This window comes from Neovison vison, chromosome 5 (genome assembly GCF_020171115.1).
Source record: "Neovison vison isolate M4711 chromosome 5, ASM_NN_V1, whole genome shotgun sequence".
Lineage (NCBI taxonomy): Eukaryota > Metazoa > Chordata > Mammalia > Carnivora > Mustelidae > Neogale > Neogale vison.
In genome coordinates this window covers 17,595,727-17,610,333 of record NC_058095.1, presented here as the reverse complement: position 1 = coordinate 17,610,333, position 14,607 = coordinate 17,595,727, and the positions used below count along the sequence as shown (strand labels likewise).

At 44.9% G+C, this 14,607-nt stretch overlaps 1 protein-coding gene across 1 annotated transcript; it reads right to left on the bottom strand.

The window, feature by feature from the left end:
• Positions 1-4,391: 4,391 nt before the first annotated feature.
• LOC122907316 (leucine-rich repeat-containing protein 37A-like) lies at positions 4,392-13,262 on the bottom strand. Its single transcript, XM_044250218.1, has 8 exons — positions 13,244-13,262; positions 12,534-12,826; positions 11,016-12,263; positions 10,306-10,410; positions 6,311-6,360; positions 4,920-4,974; positions 4,696-4,838; positions 4,392-4,595 (listed from the first exon to the last, which is right to left on the bottom strand). The coding sequence occupies exons 1-8, from the start codon at positions 13,260-13,262 to the stop codon at positions 4,499-4,501; spliced, it is 2,010 nt and encodes a 669-aa protein (XP_044106153.1). The 3' UTR covers positions 4,392-4,498.
• Between the last annotated feature and the right edge of the window lie 1,345 nt (positions 13,263-14,607).

Sequence of the window (14,607 nt, the reverse complement as noted above, 5' to 3'; positions counted from 1 at the left end):
CCAAAATTATCATGGACTCCTGCTCCTAAGTGAATTTGTGTTTTACTTACATTCGCATCTGTGGGTGTTCCTTAAATCTGGCTTCAGCCTCTGATTCTCCATTATCACCTCACCTCCTTATCTCCCAGTAAGACAACCTCCCTCTCAACTTTCAATTCAGTCTCTGTGCTTTAACTGGACTGAAGTACTGGTTTAAGGCCTGACCTCACATGTGCACGTGACCATGGTTGGCCAATCAGTGTCTCCTCTTCGCAGATACTGCGTCCAAGCTTTAAGGATGGGTTTTCCTCTACATCAGTGTCCCTCAAAGCCTGGAATCAGAGGAAGGCACAATTGAGGGATAGATGGGGAGAGGATGATGCTGTTTGAGCCCTAGATGCAGCCAGCGCTTAGGCTTCCGGGGTATATGAGCTGATCCATTGTATGACATTTTTGGTTCAAGCGTATTAGTTGGATTTCTCTCACTTGGAGCATAAAGAACAGCAAGTGATATGTCTTTGTGAACTTGGTCAAGTTACACAAGCCGTGTTTATATTCACGTATGCTGACCAACAGCTCACAACAACACTAGGTTCCCTATCCGTCTGCTTTTATCAGCCCGAGCCAGAGATAGCTTGACATTGAATAGTCCCATTTAGGGACTGCAGGAAGCAATTTATCATGAGTCACTGCCCTAAAATATACTTTCCACCCACATGCCCCATCCCTGGAATTCAGTAGCGATGGTGGGATTCTCTGGGGTTCATCCTGGCTCTCTTCAAATGGTTCTTCTTTGGAGTGTGAAGTCTGTGGGGAAAGGCAGCAATTAAGGGAGAGCATCTGGGGCCGGTTCTGCTTTTGCCGTGAGAGCTGGCGAAAGAGATGATGAGAGGGGCCGGATGCCCTGTGGAGCCCTGGGGGCTGTGATGGTGAATCTTGCTGTTCTTCAAATTATCTGAAGTCCATGCAGATTCCCTGTCCGAAGTCCATGCAAATGCCTTTAGACAGCCTCCCTCTTAGGATGTTTCAGGCAATGAGAATCTTTCTAGTTTCAAAAGGACTCCAGAGAAAGAAATTTCACTACCTTTTTTTTTTTTTTAAAGATTTATTTATTTGGGTGGAGGAGGGGCAGAGGGAGAGAGAATCCTGAAGCAGACTCCCCACTGAGTGTGAAGCTCCATACAGGCTGATCCCAGGACCTCGAGATCATGACTGGAGCAGAAACCAAGAGCTCAACCAGCTGAGCTATCCAGGCGCCCCTCACTACCCCGTTTTGATGTTTAACTTGTAGAAGCCCTTTCTTCTGGAGGTTCCTTTGGGAGCCAGTGGATACGGGATTCAGTGTAGACAAATTTATGTAAAAATCCCAGCTCCCAGTGGCATAGTCTCTTTGCAGCTTCTGGGGCAAACTCACAGCACTATATGTTGACCTGTAGGAGGTCAGTTTATTTCATAAGGAAATCACATGTGGAGAATGAAGAAGTGGTCTAATATTCACCCAGTAACATCCCTGAGTCATCACTACGAGCAGGGTCTGGTACTAGGCCCTGGGGAGAGGAAGAAGATGTGATTCTTGCCTTGTCAGTGTTCCTCCCCTAATAGAGAACTGCGGTGGGGCCTTCGCACTGATGCGCTGTCTTTCCCTCTGCTCCATTTAGGGAGAACACCTAGAGGAACGGGGCCTCGGTACATAACCTCTAAACCAGGACTCGGTCCCATCCTGGGATAGACAGGATTATTGGCCCTCCCTGCGTCCACACTCTTGCTGTGTCTCCCTGTGGACAGTGTGTGCTTTCCTGTGCCCTGCCTCGGGGTTGAGCCATGTGACTTTCTTTGGCCCATGAGACGGGCAGAAATGGAAGTGTGATTGTTCTGTGTCTGGGCTTGAAGAGGCCTGATGAAGTTTCCGTCTCTTATTATGGCCTCTTATTATGGTTTCTTCTGGTAGACTTTATAGCCTGGGCCCCAGAACCAACACAGGTGGCAAAGAGCTAGCCCTGCGGATCTGCAGACCAGCAGTGAGAGGCGGCGCTGGCCCAGCTGGCAGAACATTCCGGTACAGCTGTCCTGGCCATCCTGCAAGAACTGGTGTTTCAGTCCACTGGGTTTGAGGATGGTTTCTCAGTTAGCATTGTGGTGGCGAGGGATACCCAGTACACATACTCACTCCTTCATTAGGCTCCTTCATTAGGCAGTAGAGACCCAACATAGCCATGTGGTAGATAAAAAGTAGCTTATTGCTCTCTCGTGTAATCATCTGGTTAAGCACGGCAGTCTGGGCTGGTTTGGTGGGTCACGTGTCAGGGAGCCAGGCTCCTTCTGTTTGGTGGCTCCACCATTCTGGGGTGTCGCCCACATCCACGTGAAGTCTTTATGCTGTTCGCAGGTTGAAGTCTCAATTTCCTTTGGCCCTGGAAGCTGGAACCGTCCATGGTGTGGTGGCAGACCCCTCTCCAACGCTACCCTGGAATGCAGAAAGCCTTACCTTGAAGCACGGTTCCGCTTCCTCTTCAGGCCTCTAGGACTTCTCCTCTTCTTGAAGGAGGGTGCTCCCCACCTCCACCCCCAGGGGTGCTCCACCACCATCCCCCAGGTCTCAGCAACATCTCACCCCCACTAGGACCAGAGCTGGTCATGCCTGGTGTGCCCCAGGACCGAGAGGCCCTGTCTTCCATGGGGGCGGCCACCAGCCAGTGTGACCCTCTGGGACTCCCAACGGTAAGAACCTGGCGGAGCCTTCTGGTCATCTTCAGTCTGCCCTGCCCTGCCTTGCCCTCCCGCCCTCAAATCCCTGCTGACCTGCAGTCCTGACGAAGCCAGAGAACCTCCACTTCCGCCAGCTCCCAGCTCTCTTTGCCCTACTTCAGTAGTCTGGTGAGCATAAGAAGGCTTGTGAGAGTGGCCCCTCTGTCTCTGAGACGGGCTCAGGAGGGGTGGGGCATGTGAGTCTCGAGGGTGATGGATTCTCTCTTTCTCTAAATGCTAACCAGCCTCCTCCGAGCCCTCGTCTTCATTCAGCCCGGCTTGGCCTGTGAAGACTTGAACAAACACAAACGTAGTTTTGAGCAGCTCGTGGCCACATCCTTAGTAGAACCCTAGCCTCCCTTAAAGTGCTGGAAGCCCACGAACCAGGTTTCACAGATTCCCTTGACAACAGAGTTCTGCCAGTATAGCGTACCTGTGTAAAATCTGGGAGGTGACGAGGAGCTGGAAGCCATTCTGTCCTCGTCTGCAGGGGCAGATGCGCAGGCTGCATGCGGGACTCCATGCTCCCCGCTAGTCACCTGGCTGGGGACTTTGGAGCACTGCTGTGACCTCAGCAATCTTTTTAGGGACAGCATCAGCTTTGGATTTATGGAAACCAGCAGGTAAAGTCACGGGAAAGCTAGCAATGCAGTCCCCCAGTCCCCGATGTTCACCAGCGCCAGCCCCCACAGTGATCAGCACCAGTTACGTGTATGGACATCGATCGTGACCTGAGCTGAAACCGAGAGTTGACCGTTTAACCGACCGAACCACCCAGGCATCACAGGAGTGGAGGAATTCTTGCCTTTTCCAAAGATTGCACTGCGTTATTCCCTGGAATCATGCAGCTCTGATTGGTGTTGGTGAGGAAGGTGGTGGAAGGTCTGGTGCTGGGCTGTGCTGGAGAGAGCCAAGCAGCGCACATCTGACCCTCAGTGGGATCAGGAGACGCAAGGGCGGTACATGCGAATGGGTAAGTGGCCCCAACACTATGTTTTCTGAAATCAAGGCCTGAGGAGGGCAGTCTAGGGTAATTACTGCTCTCACACGTTCTTCTTTACCCTGGTCCTCAGCCCTTCCCTGCCAGCTACCCAAGGGTTGGGATTTTTTTTTTTTTTAAAGAAAACAAACCAAAAAAACCCCAATGTGAATTATCTACTCCCTTCGAAGGGTGAAGAACCCTCTACTTGCCAAGACAGGGCACACATTTTGTGCACGAGATTGCGCACTTGGGAAGGAAGTTAGGGTTTAGGCCTGCCGTGGAGCTAGGCTCAGTGATTCAAATATTCTGGCAATGCCAAAGCCCTTACGGGAAGCGCCAGAAATAGATGATCTTCTCTGGGCAAGAGGTCAAGTGTGTTGTGAGTTACTGATATTTGGTGAGCCGGGGAAGAGAGCACCAGAATAAACTGCTCATTGATTTAATTACCCAGTCTACACCCCCTGAAGATATGTTTTCCGGTTTCCAGAGACTGATTTGAGCAGGGAAATGAGGGAGAGACCCCACTCCTCCTCCTCCTTGGCTCGCGCTGCTCCTCAGGCAGGACACTGGCGCCCACGAGGGAGTCTAGCTTCAGTCCTGCTCCTTGCGCCCGTGGTCCCTCTTCTCTCAATGATACATCTTTAACTGGTTCCATTTTTATTCCTTACCACGTGGCTAGAATTGGTTATGAACTTATACATTTTAATATGAGAAAAATAAGTATTTTACAGGCAATGCTGAGAAGCCAATATCAGAAAATAAACTCTGCAGGCAGCCTGAGGCAGGCTGGGCTCACTCGGTGACGGTCTCTGCGGCGGTCTCGCTCTCCTCACCCAGCTCTTCACCAGTCGAATCTGTGGCCTTCTCTGCAGGGGCTTCACTTTTCTCTCTGCAAAAAGGAGAAGAATGCCAAAGGCTTTTACTCTGCAAAGGGACATTTCAACTTTCCATAGTTTCCTCATTTGATATAAGAGCCGTAAATCAGGTACCCTGGTTCCTTGTTGAAAATCTCATCCTCATCAGAAGAATCCTTGTCGTGTAACTTCTGTGCCATGTTTTTCTTGCGTGTGGCATTGAGAGGTCTGTACATGTCCCGAAGCCAAAGTGGCCGCCTTCTCCAGAAAAAGCCCTCCTAGAAAACAGAAAGGATGATGTTAATTCTGCATTTCCCGTGCTCTCTGCAGCCACAGGGCTTTATCCTGCTCAGATTTACCTGATTCTCATTTTCAGATGAGCATCTCTTCCGCAGCAGAGACCGAAAGAAGCCCCTTGGAGGAAATATATGCACAATTAGTGACTCATGCCGTTTTCCACAACTCTCACAATGTGTATCTCTGGTCTTATTAGGACACCTCCTTCCAGAATCACAGGAAGCAAAATCACCACAGATCTGGGATCTTGAAAATAATCCCAAGCATGTTGGGCTTCCAGAATTTTCCCACATCTATCCATAACGGCCCCACAATGTCTCTGGGGAGATCTTTGCATGTGGCTCGACATGGAATGCAGGCAGGATTTTCATCCCGCTCACCTGGGACCTTGGCCAAGTGCCCCCATGCAGTGAACAAACTGGGCAACTGCATGGAGGAAGCACCTTACTCTCTCCAGAAGCATTTTACAGTGGGCCCCAATGCACTCAGTCTCATAGGCATCATTTGCTGGGGAGGGGGAAGGAGAGGTGCTTCTATGTTCCTAGTTGCTTTATCCTGCAAGTTGAATCGCACCAAGAAAATGCCCGAGTCCAACCAGCAAAGTTATCTAGCTCACTGCCTTTCACACTGTAGGCTGTCACTGATGAATGAGTCGTGAAATGAGCTTAAAGGTCACAACCAGCACTAAAACACAAAATATTCTTTTTGAATACAAACAGTATAGAAAAAATGAGAGCGTGTGGTAAGTTTGTCTTAGAAATTGCTCATGTCTCTACGGTATGTGTGTACTGAGTTGTGACATAAAATGTAGCTCGCAGCCCACGGGCAGTGTAGTCAGAGAGGGAGTGCCCAGCTGGAAAGGAGTCATCTTCTCTGACGCTCCACTAGCAGTATGACCATGGGACAATTCACCTTCCCCTGCTTCTTCTCCATTTCCTTATTATAAAAGGAAGAGACAAACTATTATCTAAGGCCTCTCCCAGTTACAATTCTATGGGGTCTGTACAAAGGGAATGGTGAGTGGGGACTTGAAAGCCAGGAGGAGGAAGAAGGAAGTTTTCCTGCCACTTTATAGGAAGGAGTCATATATTCTGCCTTCCATCAGCCTTGAAGACTAGCCCTCTTTGCCCAAGATTTTGTGGCCCTCCCTATCCTTTCCCCGGAGCCTCTGAGAAGGCCTGATGCGCACTCCCAGCAGGAACCAGCACCTCCCCATACCATCCTCTTTTTTTTAAAAGACTGGTGATGAGCAGATGCTCTGTGCCAGTCTCCTCCTAACTCGGGTTTGGCTGGGGAGCTAATTTTGCTGGATCCAGGAAAAGCACTAGGCCAAATAAATGTTCTTTCTGCCTTTTGTGGTGTCCTGGGAGTAAAATAAGGGGACTGAAATAGAGAGGAGTTCTAAAATCTAGTTCTAAAATTCTACTTTAACAACTGCCAGACTATTATTTACCTTGAGTTTCCTTCTTTACCTTCCTCTGATGCTGTTCTATGAGAATAAATCTGTTTTGGAAGAAAACATGATCACAGTTACCCATCTCGATGACCACTGCATCCAAATCTTTTTCATTCCTTTGTATTTTAGGTCTTATCTAGCCAATGAGAGGATAACTTTTTTGAGGACAGGAATTTGGTTTGCTTAATAGTCCTCTTCTCTTCCACAATACCTAACTTGGGATCTTGTGTGCAGCTGGCAATACATTTTATTGGTGGTTTTAGATGACATTCAACAGATAATTCCTAACAAAAATTCTTAGAAGAAGGAAAAGAAAAGTATCTACCAGAAACCTAAGCAGCAGCATTGTTTTAAAGTCAAGGACAAGAGTGGGATGCCCATTATTCTGGCTACTATTCATCATTGTTGAGGAGGTCCTAATCAATGCACTAGGAAAAATGAAGTATTAGGAAGAAACAAAACATATTTACCTATGAAATTATGAACAACCCGAGTGGCCCAAGAGAATCGACTAAAATTTTACTTAAGTATGAGAAGTCAATAAGATGGCTAGATACAAAATGGAGAGCTCAACATGCAAACCACAATAGTGATCCTACATTCCATAAATAGCTAATCAGTGAATGGAAGAATGATCCCATTTACACTATCAATAAAAGGCATCAGGTACCTAGGAGTAAACTTATAGCAAAGAATGGGTAAGACCTCTGAGATGAAAATATTAAAACTCTTCTGAAGGACATTAAGAAGAAATGAATACGTGATGGGAGCTAGCATCTTCCTAGAATATTGCAAAGATGTCAGGTCTCCTCAAATTAACCTATAAATTCAAAGTAATCCTATTCAAATCCCAAAATAGTTTTTTTTTTTTAAACAAAAACTGGTCGGAAGACATTTGGTGGAGAAAATATGCAAGCCTAGCTACAAAATGAGAGAAAAAGAAGATCAAAGAGCAGGAGCTTACCCTACCAGACATCAAAATATGTTATTATAAAGCAACTGGAATTAAGTACATGGTGTGATACTGGTACAGGGAAAGAAACTGGATTGATTAAGTCTAGATAAAAAATAGTATTTTAGATCAGTGAAGAAAGAATGAATCGTTCAATAAAAGATTTTAAATTAACTGGATCTTTATGCAGGGGGTGAAAAAAGATCCCTTACCTCAACCATCCCCCAAACCAAAACAGATTCTACACATATTAAAAAATGTAAATAAAAACAAATGTTATAAGAGTATAGAAGAAAACAGTATAGAGGCAACAAAGGCCTCGTTAACAAGACCCACATCCCAGAAGGCATGAGGAGAGGACTGGCAGATATGGTCCTTGCCCATCATTCTTCATAGTCCTCGCCCCCTTCACCCCTGGATTGTTGGTCTTCCTGTTGATTTATAGAAATATATTAATCCTTTTAGTGGCTTTCACTGAATTTCAATGTTTTAAATATTTGTCAGTGTTTTCATCTTTATGGAGACAAAACGGTAGAACCGGAGCACAGGCTTTGCAGTCAGGCGAAATGGGGTTCTGTCTTGGGTTTTGCCACTGGGGCCTTAAGCTGATTTCCCTTTTAGGTATCAAAGGATGGTAATATCATCCTCACAGGGTTGTGGGGATTAAATCGGGTGTGGGAAATTCTTCCTATGCTTGGCATAGATCAGTGCCAAGTTTGCTAATGGTGTCACAGACAAGATGATCTATCAAAGGTTTCTGCCCGTGGTGTCAAATCATAAAGCTCTTTCCCACCACAAATTGATAAAAAAATATTGCTTCTGTTTTCCTTTAACAGTTTTATGGGTTCTTTTCTTTTTTTTTTTTTTACATTTACTGAAATATGTTTAAGGTGAGAAATGAGGCTCTGCTATTATTTTCCTCCTAAATAATCAAGCAGTTGTTCTATTACCATTTACTTCTTTTCTTCCACTGATTTGAATACTAAAAGGTAACATTTCAAAAGTCCTAGGAACACGTGGGTCTGTCTATTGCTGGATTCTGTCTGCTACTTCAAATAAATATTAGACTGCCTTATTGCTCATTGTGAAGTCCACATAATGCCTCATCTCTCTTCCTTTGAACACCATTATTGTCTACTATAGGAAAAGCACTGCATGGTCTCCGTCCTCAAAAAGCTCATCATCAAAATAAGGAGAAGAAATAATGCAACCACATAAATACAAGCAAAAGGCTAAACTACATAGAAATTAAAAACAGCAATAAGAATTTACAGAACTTCCCTGAAAGCTTTGGCTTTCAGCCACAGGCCACCTGAAGATACAGATACTGGACAATGGCCAGTGATATATCTTCCCGGAGACCTTGGTAAGCTGACCCCATGCCAGTTCCTAGACTCCTGGGCTCAGCAGTCAGACTCTGTCCTTAACAAAAGCAAACTCACTTCTTCCTATAGAGGCAATCTCACTTTATCAGTGCCCCAGGATGGATCAAAATCAGAATGCCGGGTTATCACTTGACAATGGGAAATATATCTGTTCCGCAGATAGGGCATCTCTGTCTACGTGGTTGGGATCTAGCTCCCGGGGACACTGGCCTCCATGGCGCACTGAAACACAATTAGAAGGCTACTTGGTGAGAAGAGAATTAGAAGGAAAGTAACAACTGAATCCACTGTTTGACAGAAAGGACTGAAGTAGCCAGATCCATCCATCTCCCCAACAGGCACAGCCACACTAGTGGGCTTAACGCTCATATGCTGCTTGAGGGGCCATGTCTACTCTTGGGGAAGCCTAGGATGGGCACGGCCCATGGTGGGCTCTTCCTCACCATTTCTATGTTTTTACTACTGACCAACCTTCCTGCAGGCAGACATGTTTCTCTTTAGCAGTTCATATATCCAGTCCATTTTTACTTAAGTCTGATAAACCAGGAAGCCACTTGATGCTTACATAGCTCTGCTCTGCTCCATGTTTTGATGTTTGGTGTTTCTCTCTTGGGGAGCTGCCTTTTAAAAAGTTGTTTACCTTATTATTGTTTTCAGGGGAGGGGAATGCATCAATATGGACCCTAAGAAATGGTGACAAATCTCACAGAAGGACTAGGACCAGGAGGGCTGGAGAGTTCAGGGAAGGCTTTTTGGAGAATGATGAACTTGTGTTGACTTTTGAGAGACTCATGGTACTTCCACAGGCAGAGCGAATTAAGAGGGAATTTCAGATGGGCAAAGGCACAGACAAAAGCAGGAATGGGCATGGGCTGACTAGGGTGCGGTGAGGGGTGGCTTTGGCTGGAACGGAGGCCTGCTAGGACAGTAGAAAAGGTAAACAAGGTAAATGAGTTTGGATTGGTGGGATAAGTCAAGACTGTCAACTTGTTAAATCATTCTTTAAAAAATGTTAGCACCTGCCTGTTGGGAAAAGGAAGAAGTCATTAAAGGATTGAAGGAAAGGTAGACAGGCAAGCTCCAGCAACAGACTGGAGGTAGCCTGCTACAGGATTTGGGCTGCAGTGTTTGAACTAAAACTATTCACACAACACCTTACACAGTGGAGGAGAAAGCTGCTAAGTAAATCTAATGAATCAACAAGATGACACTTTTATCTGTAAGCCGTGTCCTTTCTTCCAGGATGGCTGATGGTTCCAGGAGGGCAGAGAGACTTTCTCTGTCATCATTTCAGCCAAGGAAAGAAATCAGTGGCAGTCTGAGACTCACGGGTGAGTACATCTAATCGACATAATTTTGAGTTGAAGAAATGTTACTATCATGTCAACTCTGGCCTTCTTAAACTTAATGTCTCAGTCTAATGGCTTGTTGCCTTGGTTACAATCCACAGATCTCCCAGCAGTGGGGGGTTCTTTTAAAATTCCCCGGAATATACTTGGCAGTAAAGGAACAAAGCAGATTTCAGTCCTCCAAACTGAAGAGGAATATCAAGTAGTAGTAGGTGGGAAAGTGGCTTTGATTTTCAATTTGTGGGTTCTGAATCTATTATAAAGATAGAAGATATTCTGGAAATCTGAATTAATGGTTGTCCTTACCTCAATGAGACAGAAAACTATAATCAAAATCATCACTACTACAGTCACAGATATTGCCAAGATGAGTTTGTTGTTATAGCCATAACCTGGAACTTCTTTTGTGAGCTAAAAAAAAAAAAAAAAAGAACAGGTTTTTTTTTTTAGAAAACAAAGAGACAGGATGGATAGCTAACTATTCTTCAGCTACTCTAAAACCCCATTCTGGGCACCTGGGTGGCTCAGTGGGTTGGGCCGCTGCCTTCGGCTCGGGTCATGATCTCGGGGTCCTGGGATCGAGTCCCGCATCCGGCTCCCTGCTCAGTGGGGAGCCTGCTTCCCTCTCTCTCTCTCTGCCTGCCTCTCCATCTGCTTGTGATTTCTCTCTGTCAAATAAATAAATAAAATCTTTAAAAAGAAAATAAAACCCCATTCTTTCAGATGAGTGGCTTACAGATTCTTAAGGAACATACCAAATCTAAGGTGTTATGTAATCTTATCATCAGCATTTTCTTCAAAAATTTATTTATCTTGTACGTTAGGTCCCCTCCTCATATACCCTGGGGATAGTGGCACTAAATGAGCAAAGTGGCAGGTCATGTGTCTCAGCCAACTTTACCTGGCCAAGACAAGACCCAGACTAGGCCACCCCTGGTCTTTGGGCTTGGGCGATTTCATGGTATTTCCTAAACTGACTCAAAGTCCAGATCCCATGTTTCAGGAGTTTTCCTCACCTCACTGGACTCCTGCCCTTTCTGTTCACTCTGGACTTCTGTGCTCTCGTTGATATAGTTCTCAGTCTTCCATTGGTCCGTATCCCACTCAGCCTTGGACACCTTTACTTCTTGCTGCTCACTGAGAAGCTTCATCAGGAGGCCTGTTCTGGAGATGAGTTTGGCACAGGCCAGTTGCACATGGGTCTCGGAGCAGTCCATTTTCAAAGTCCGGATAACATGAGAAATGAGCCTTCTCACATCATTATTGGGGATGAGGGACCGTAGCTGCTGGTTTAGCTGAATTTCAAATAGATCCCCTGTGGCTGAGTGCTTCGACACAGTGAACTCTGTGGACGTCGGCGGCAATTCGGTGCCCACGTTGTGGTATTCCCATTGTGTTTCATTGGTTTGTTTAACAGTTGGCATAAAGTTGTCTCCGGTGGCTGCAGAATGTGCCCTGGGAAGATTCTCATGGTTCCCGAATTCAGGGAGGGTTTGTTCTGGCACAGTCTCTTCAAAAACATTCTGCTCAGTAGTGTTTTCCACAGTAGTGTTTTCCCTAAGAGGTTCTGAAAGAGTAAATAATTCCGGAAAAGGATTTTCCTGAGAACTCATTTCTCCTGAAGATGAAAAAGCCTCCCGTGAGGGGGAATTTATGAGGCTCCTGACTGCAGAGAACGGAGGCCTCTTTGCCAGCATCAGTCTATTTCTGAGAGGACTTTTCTTTTTGAATTTTCGATTCCGTTTGGCCTTGGGTTCTCTGTGGACCACACGTGAGCGAGTTTTATGAAAGATGTACTTCTTTCCGGAATGTGAGACTGGTCTGGGAGCCTTCATATTCTTAACTCTAGCATTTGCATCCTCTAAAACAAAAATGGTGTAGGTTAAGTCTTTTGATTTGTTTTTCACCTCAGGTAGGGATTTCGGAGCAGTGGAGGCAGAAGGCCTGCCCAACGAGTATTGTTTCAGGAAGGAAGAGACAGCTGCCTTGTGCTCCTTGATGAATGAAGGCTCTGTATTGAAGGAGTCCCCCACTAATTTCTTGGGCCTCTGCGCCATGTGAAGCTGCTCCAGCTCCCTTGTAGATGGTCTCGTGAGCCTTCTTTCTTTGGCCACGTTCTCCACAAATGGCTGGGCATTCTGTTTCTTCTGGTTTCTCTGACGGCGCAATTCTTTGAAGTACCTTTTCCGTAGGCCCTTGGGGCCCTTGATGACCTTTTTCACTCTCAGCATCTTTTTCCCTACATGCTCAGCCTTGGCGAGGCTCTCTTCCTGAGTTTGGGCAGTTTCCAATTTCTTTGGAAAGATCTGGCGTTTAAATTTGGGACCAAAAAGACCGGAATGTATAAGCATGGCAATTTTTTCTTTTTTTTTCACCTCATCAATTTTTTCTTGAATTTCTGCATCTAACAAATTTTCCAGAAAATAGAGTTTCTTCAGTTTATTTTTGTAAGTTGAATTGTTGGGTCCAGGTTTAAGAGATAGGCTCCCTGTGTTGTTTGTCAAGGGACCTGTGGGCTTGTCTCCATCTTGTACATTTGAAAACAGAAGTTTAATAAATGGTAATAATGTTGATTCTACATCTTCTAGATTTCCCTCTGAGAAATAAGGCAATATGTAATTCAGCGCACTAATAACATCACTTTCATCATTGAAGTCTAGCTGCTCATTGATAAAGGCTAGACTGACGCTATTTTTGTCTGAGGATGCCTTCTCTGGCTCGATAGTCAACTCAGTACTGGTGCTCTTCTTCCGGGCTTTCAATACCTTCATGAATGAGCCTTCTGTATTCCTTATAGATACTTCTTCATCTATCAACAAAGAAGAGACTAGTTTTGATAATGAAAGACTGCTAGTACAGCTTTTTGTCAGTCGACAGTCCTATATCCCAGTCAAATAAATTGAGAATCGGCAAATATTTGAGTACCATTTAGAGAGGAGACAAACTCAAACTCTAATCTATGGCTGGCAACAACAAAAGGAGAAAAGGATGTTTTTTTTGAAAAGGTGGCTATTTACTCAGAAACTTCCATAGTGTGAATAACTATATTTGGGATAATCCCAGGGGTCCCCAAGGCCCGACTGCCCAGTACTCAAGAAAAAGTCAAGGCTGGAAGACACTCAGCTAAACTGTGCACAGATCTACAGTGACTCCAGGCATTCATATACCCCATCCTGTCCTGCTTCAGATGCAGAGGGAGCATGAGGTGTTCTCCTTCCTTTCTTCAGTGTGCTTGTGTTCTTACTGCCATCACAGATGCCCATGACTGCACCCCCTGTTATAGGTCCTCATCTGGATATGCCTTCTCTAGCTACCCACAAATTCCTTGCTTGGTCCCCCCTCCCATATATTGCAGTTCATATAACATAAGCTCTAATCAGAAAAAAAACCACTATGTCTACTCTGGCTCTTTGTTTAAATGTGGGCAGGGATCTGGGATGTAGGTTAAATTTCCCAGGTATGAGAGATATGCCAATGTGGAATGTTTAATAAATTAAGGGAATGATACTTGAGGTCTTAAAATGCAGAAGGGATAAAGAAACATTAGTCAGATGCTTATTTCACTTTCATTTCTAATATTTCTAGGTTTACTTAGGGAATCATCCAGAGCTTCCAACTACCTGAAGGTCAAGTGTGCCACTGTGTATACTGCAGAGCATTGTGCAGCTGGGTTTCTTTTCCAGAAGAAATAGAAGTATTTTTAGTGGTGGTGGTGAGGGTCAGAGGAGGAGGTAATAAGGGTCACAAGAAAGAAGAAGCAATAGGCTTGCGGAGAGCCCAAAATAAGAAGACACTTGAGTGCTAGGCTACAGCACTTAACACCTCTGGTCACAGTTTTCCTCACCTGTAAAAGGAGATTAAACATGCCTCTTCTCCCCAACTCTAAGGGAGTAATAGAATTGGTAAAAAATTGTTTTGAAAAATAAGCAACACTGTATTTACAGAAATAGCAGTGTTATTTCTGATGTACCATAGATCATTGATAGGAACTCATATTCCAGCTATCCGGGTGCACAAGCACATTTTGGAGGTCATCAAGTTAGTGCCAATAAAACATAGTATACAGAAAAATACTTAACACCTGAGTGTTTTTGGACAGAAAAGCTTAGGATTCAGAACAAATTCAGAGTTGGGCAGTTCAAGAATAGAAGAGCCCTCTCTTTCCATTAGAATGTAGCAGCTTCTGGTTAGGGAAAAGAAACTCTCAGGCTCTGAATACAACTTTTTTATAAATCAGCATCACTTTTACTCTTATAATATAACTTGTAAAAATAAACAAAATAAACAAAAATATATCTTTTTCTGTCCTATAAGACAAAGGGCACCTGAGATGTAATGCATATAATATCAGTTTACAAACTGTGATGCACTATATGAACAAGTTAGCATTTGGGGGTAATTATTTAATAAGGTAATTGAGAATCTAACTTTTAACAAAGGAATAGTTCTTAGGAATTTAGGGATTTGAGGGTACTTGGGTATCTCAAGTGTATGACCCATGGTTTTTGGCTCAGGTCATGATCTCGGGGTTATGGGATTGAGCCCCGCATTGGGCTCTGCACTCAGCGGGGAGTCTGCTTGAGATTCTCTTCCTCTGCCCCTTCCTCG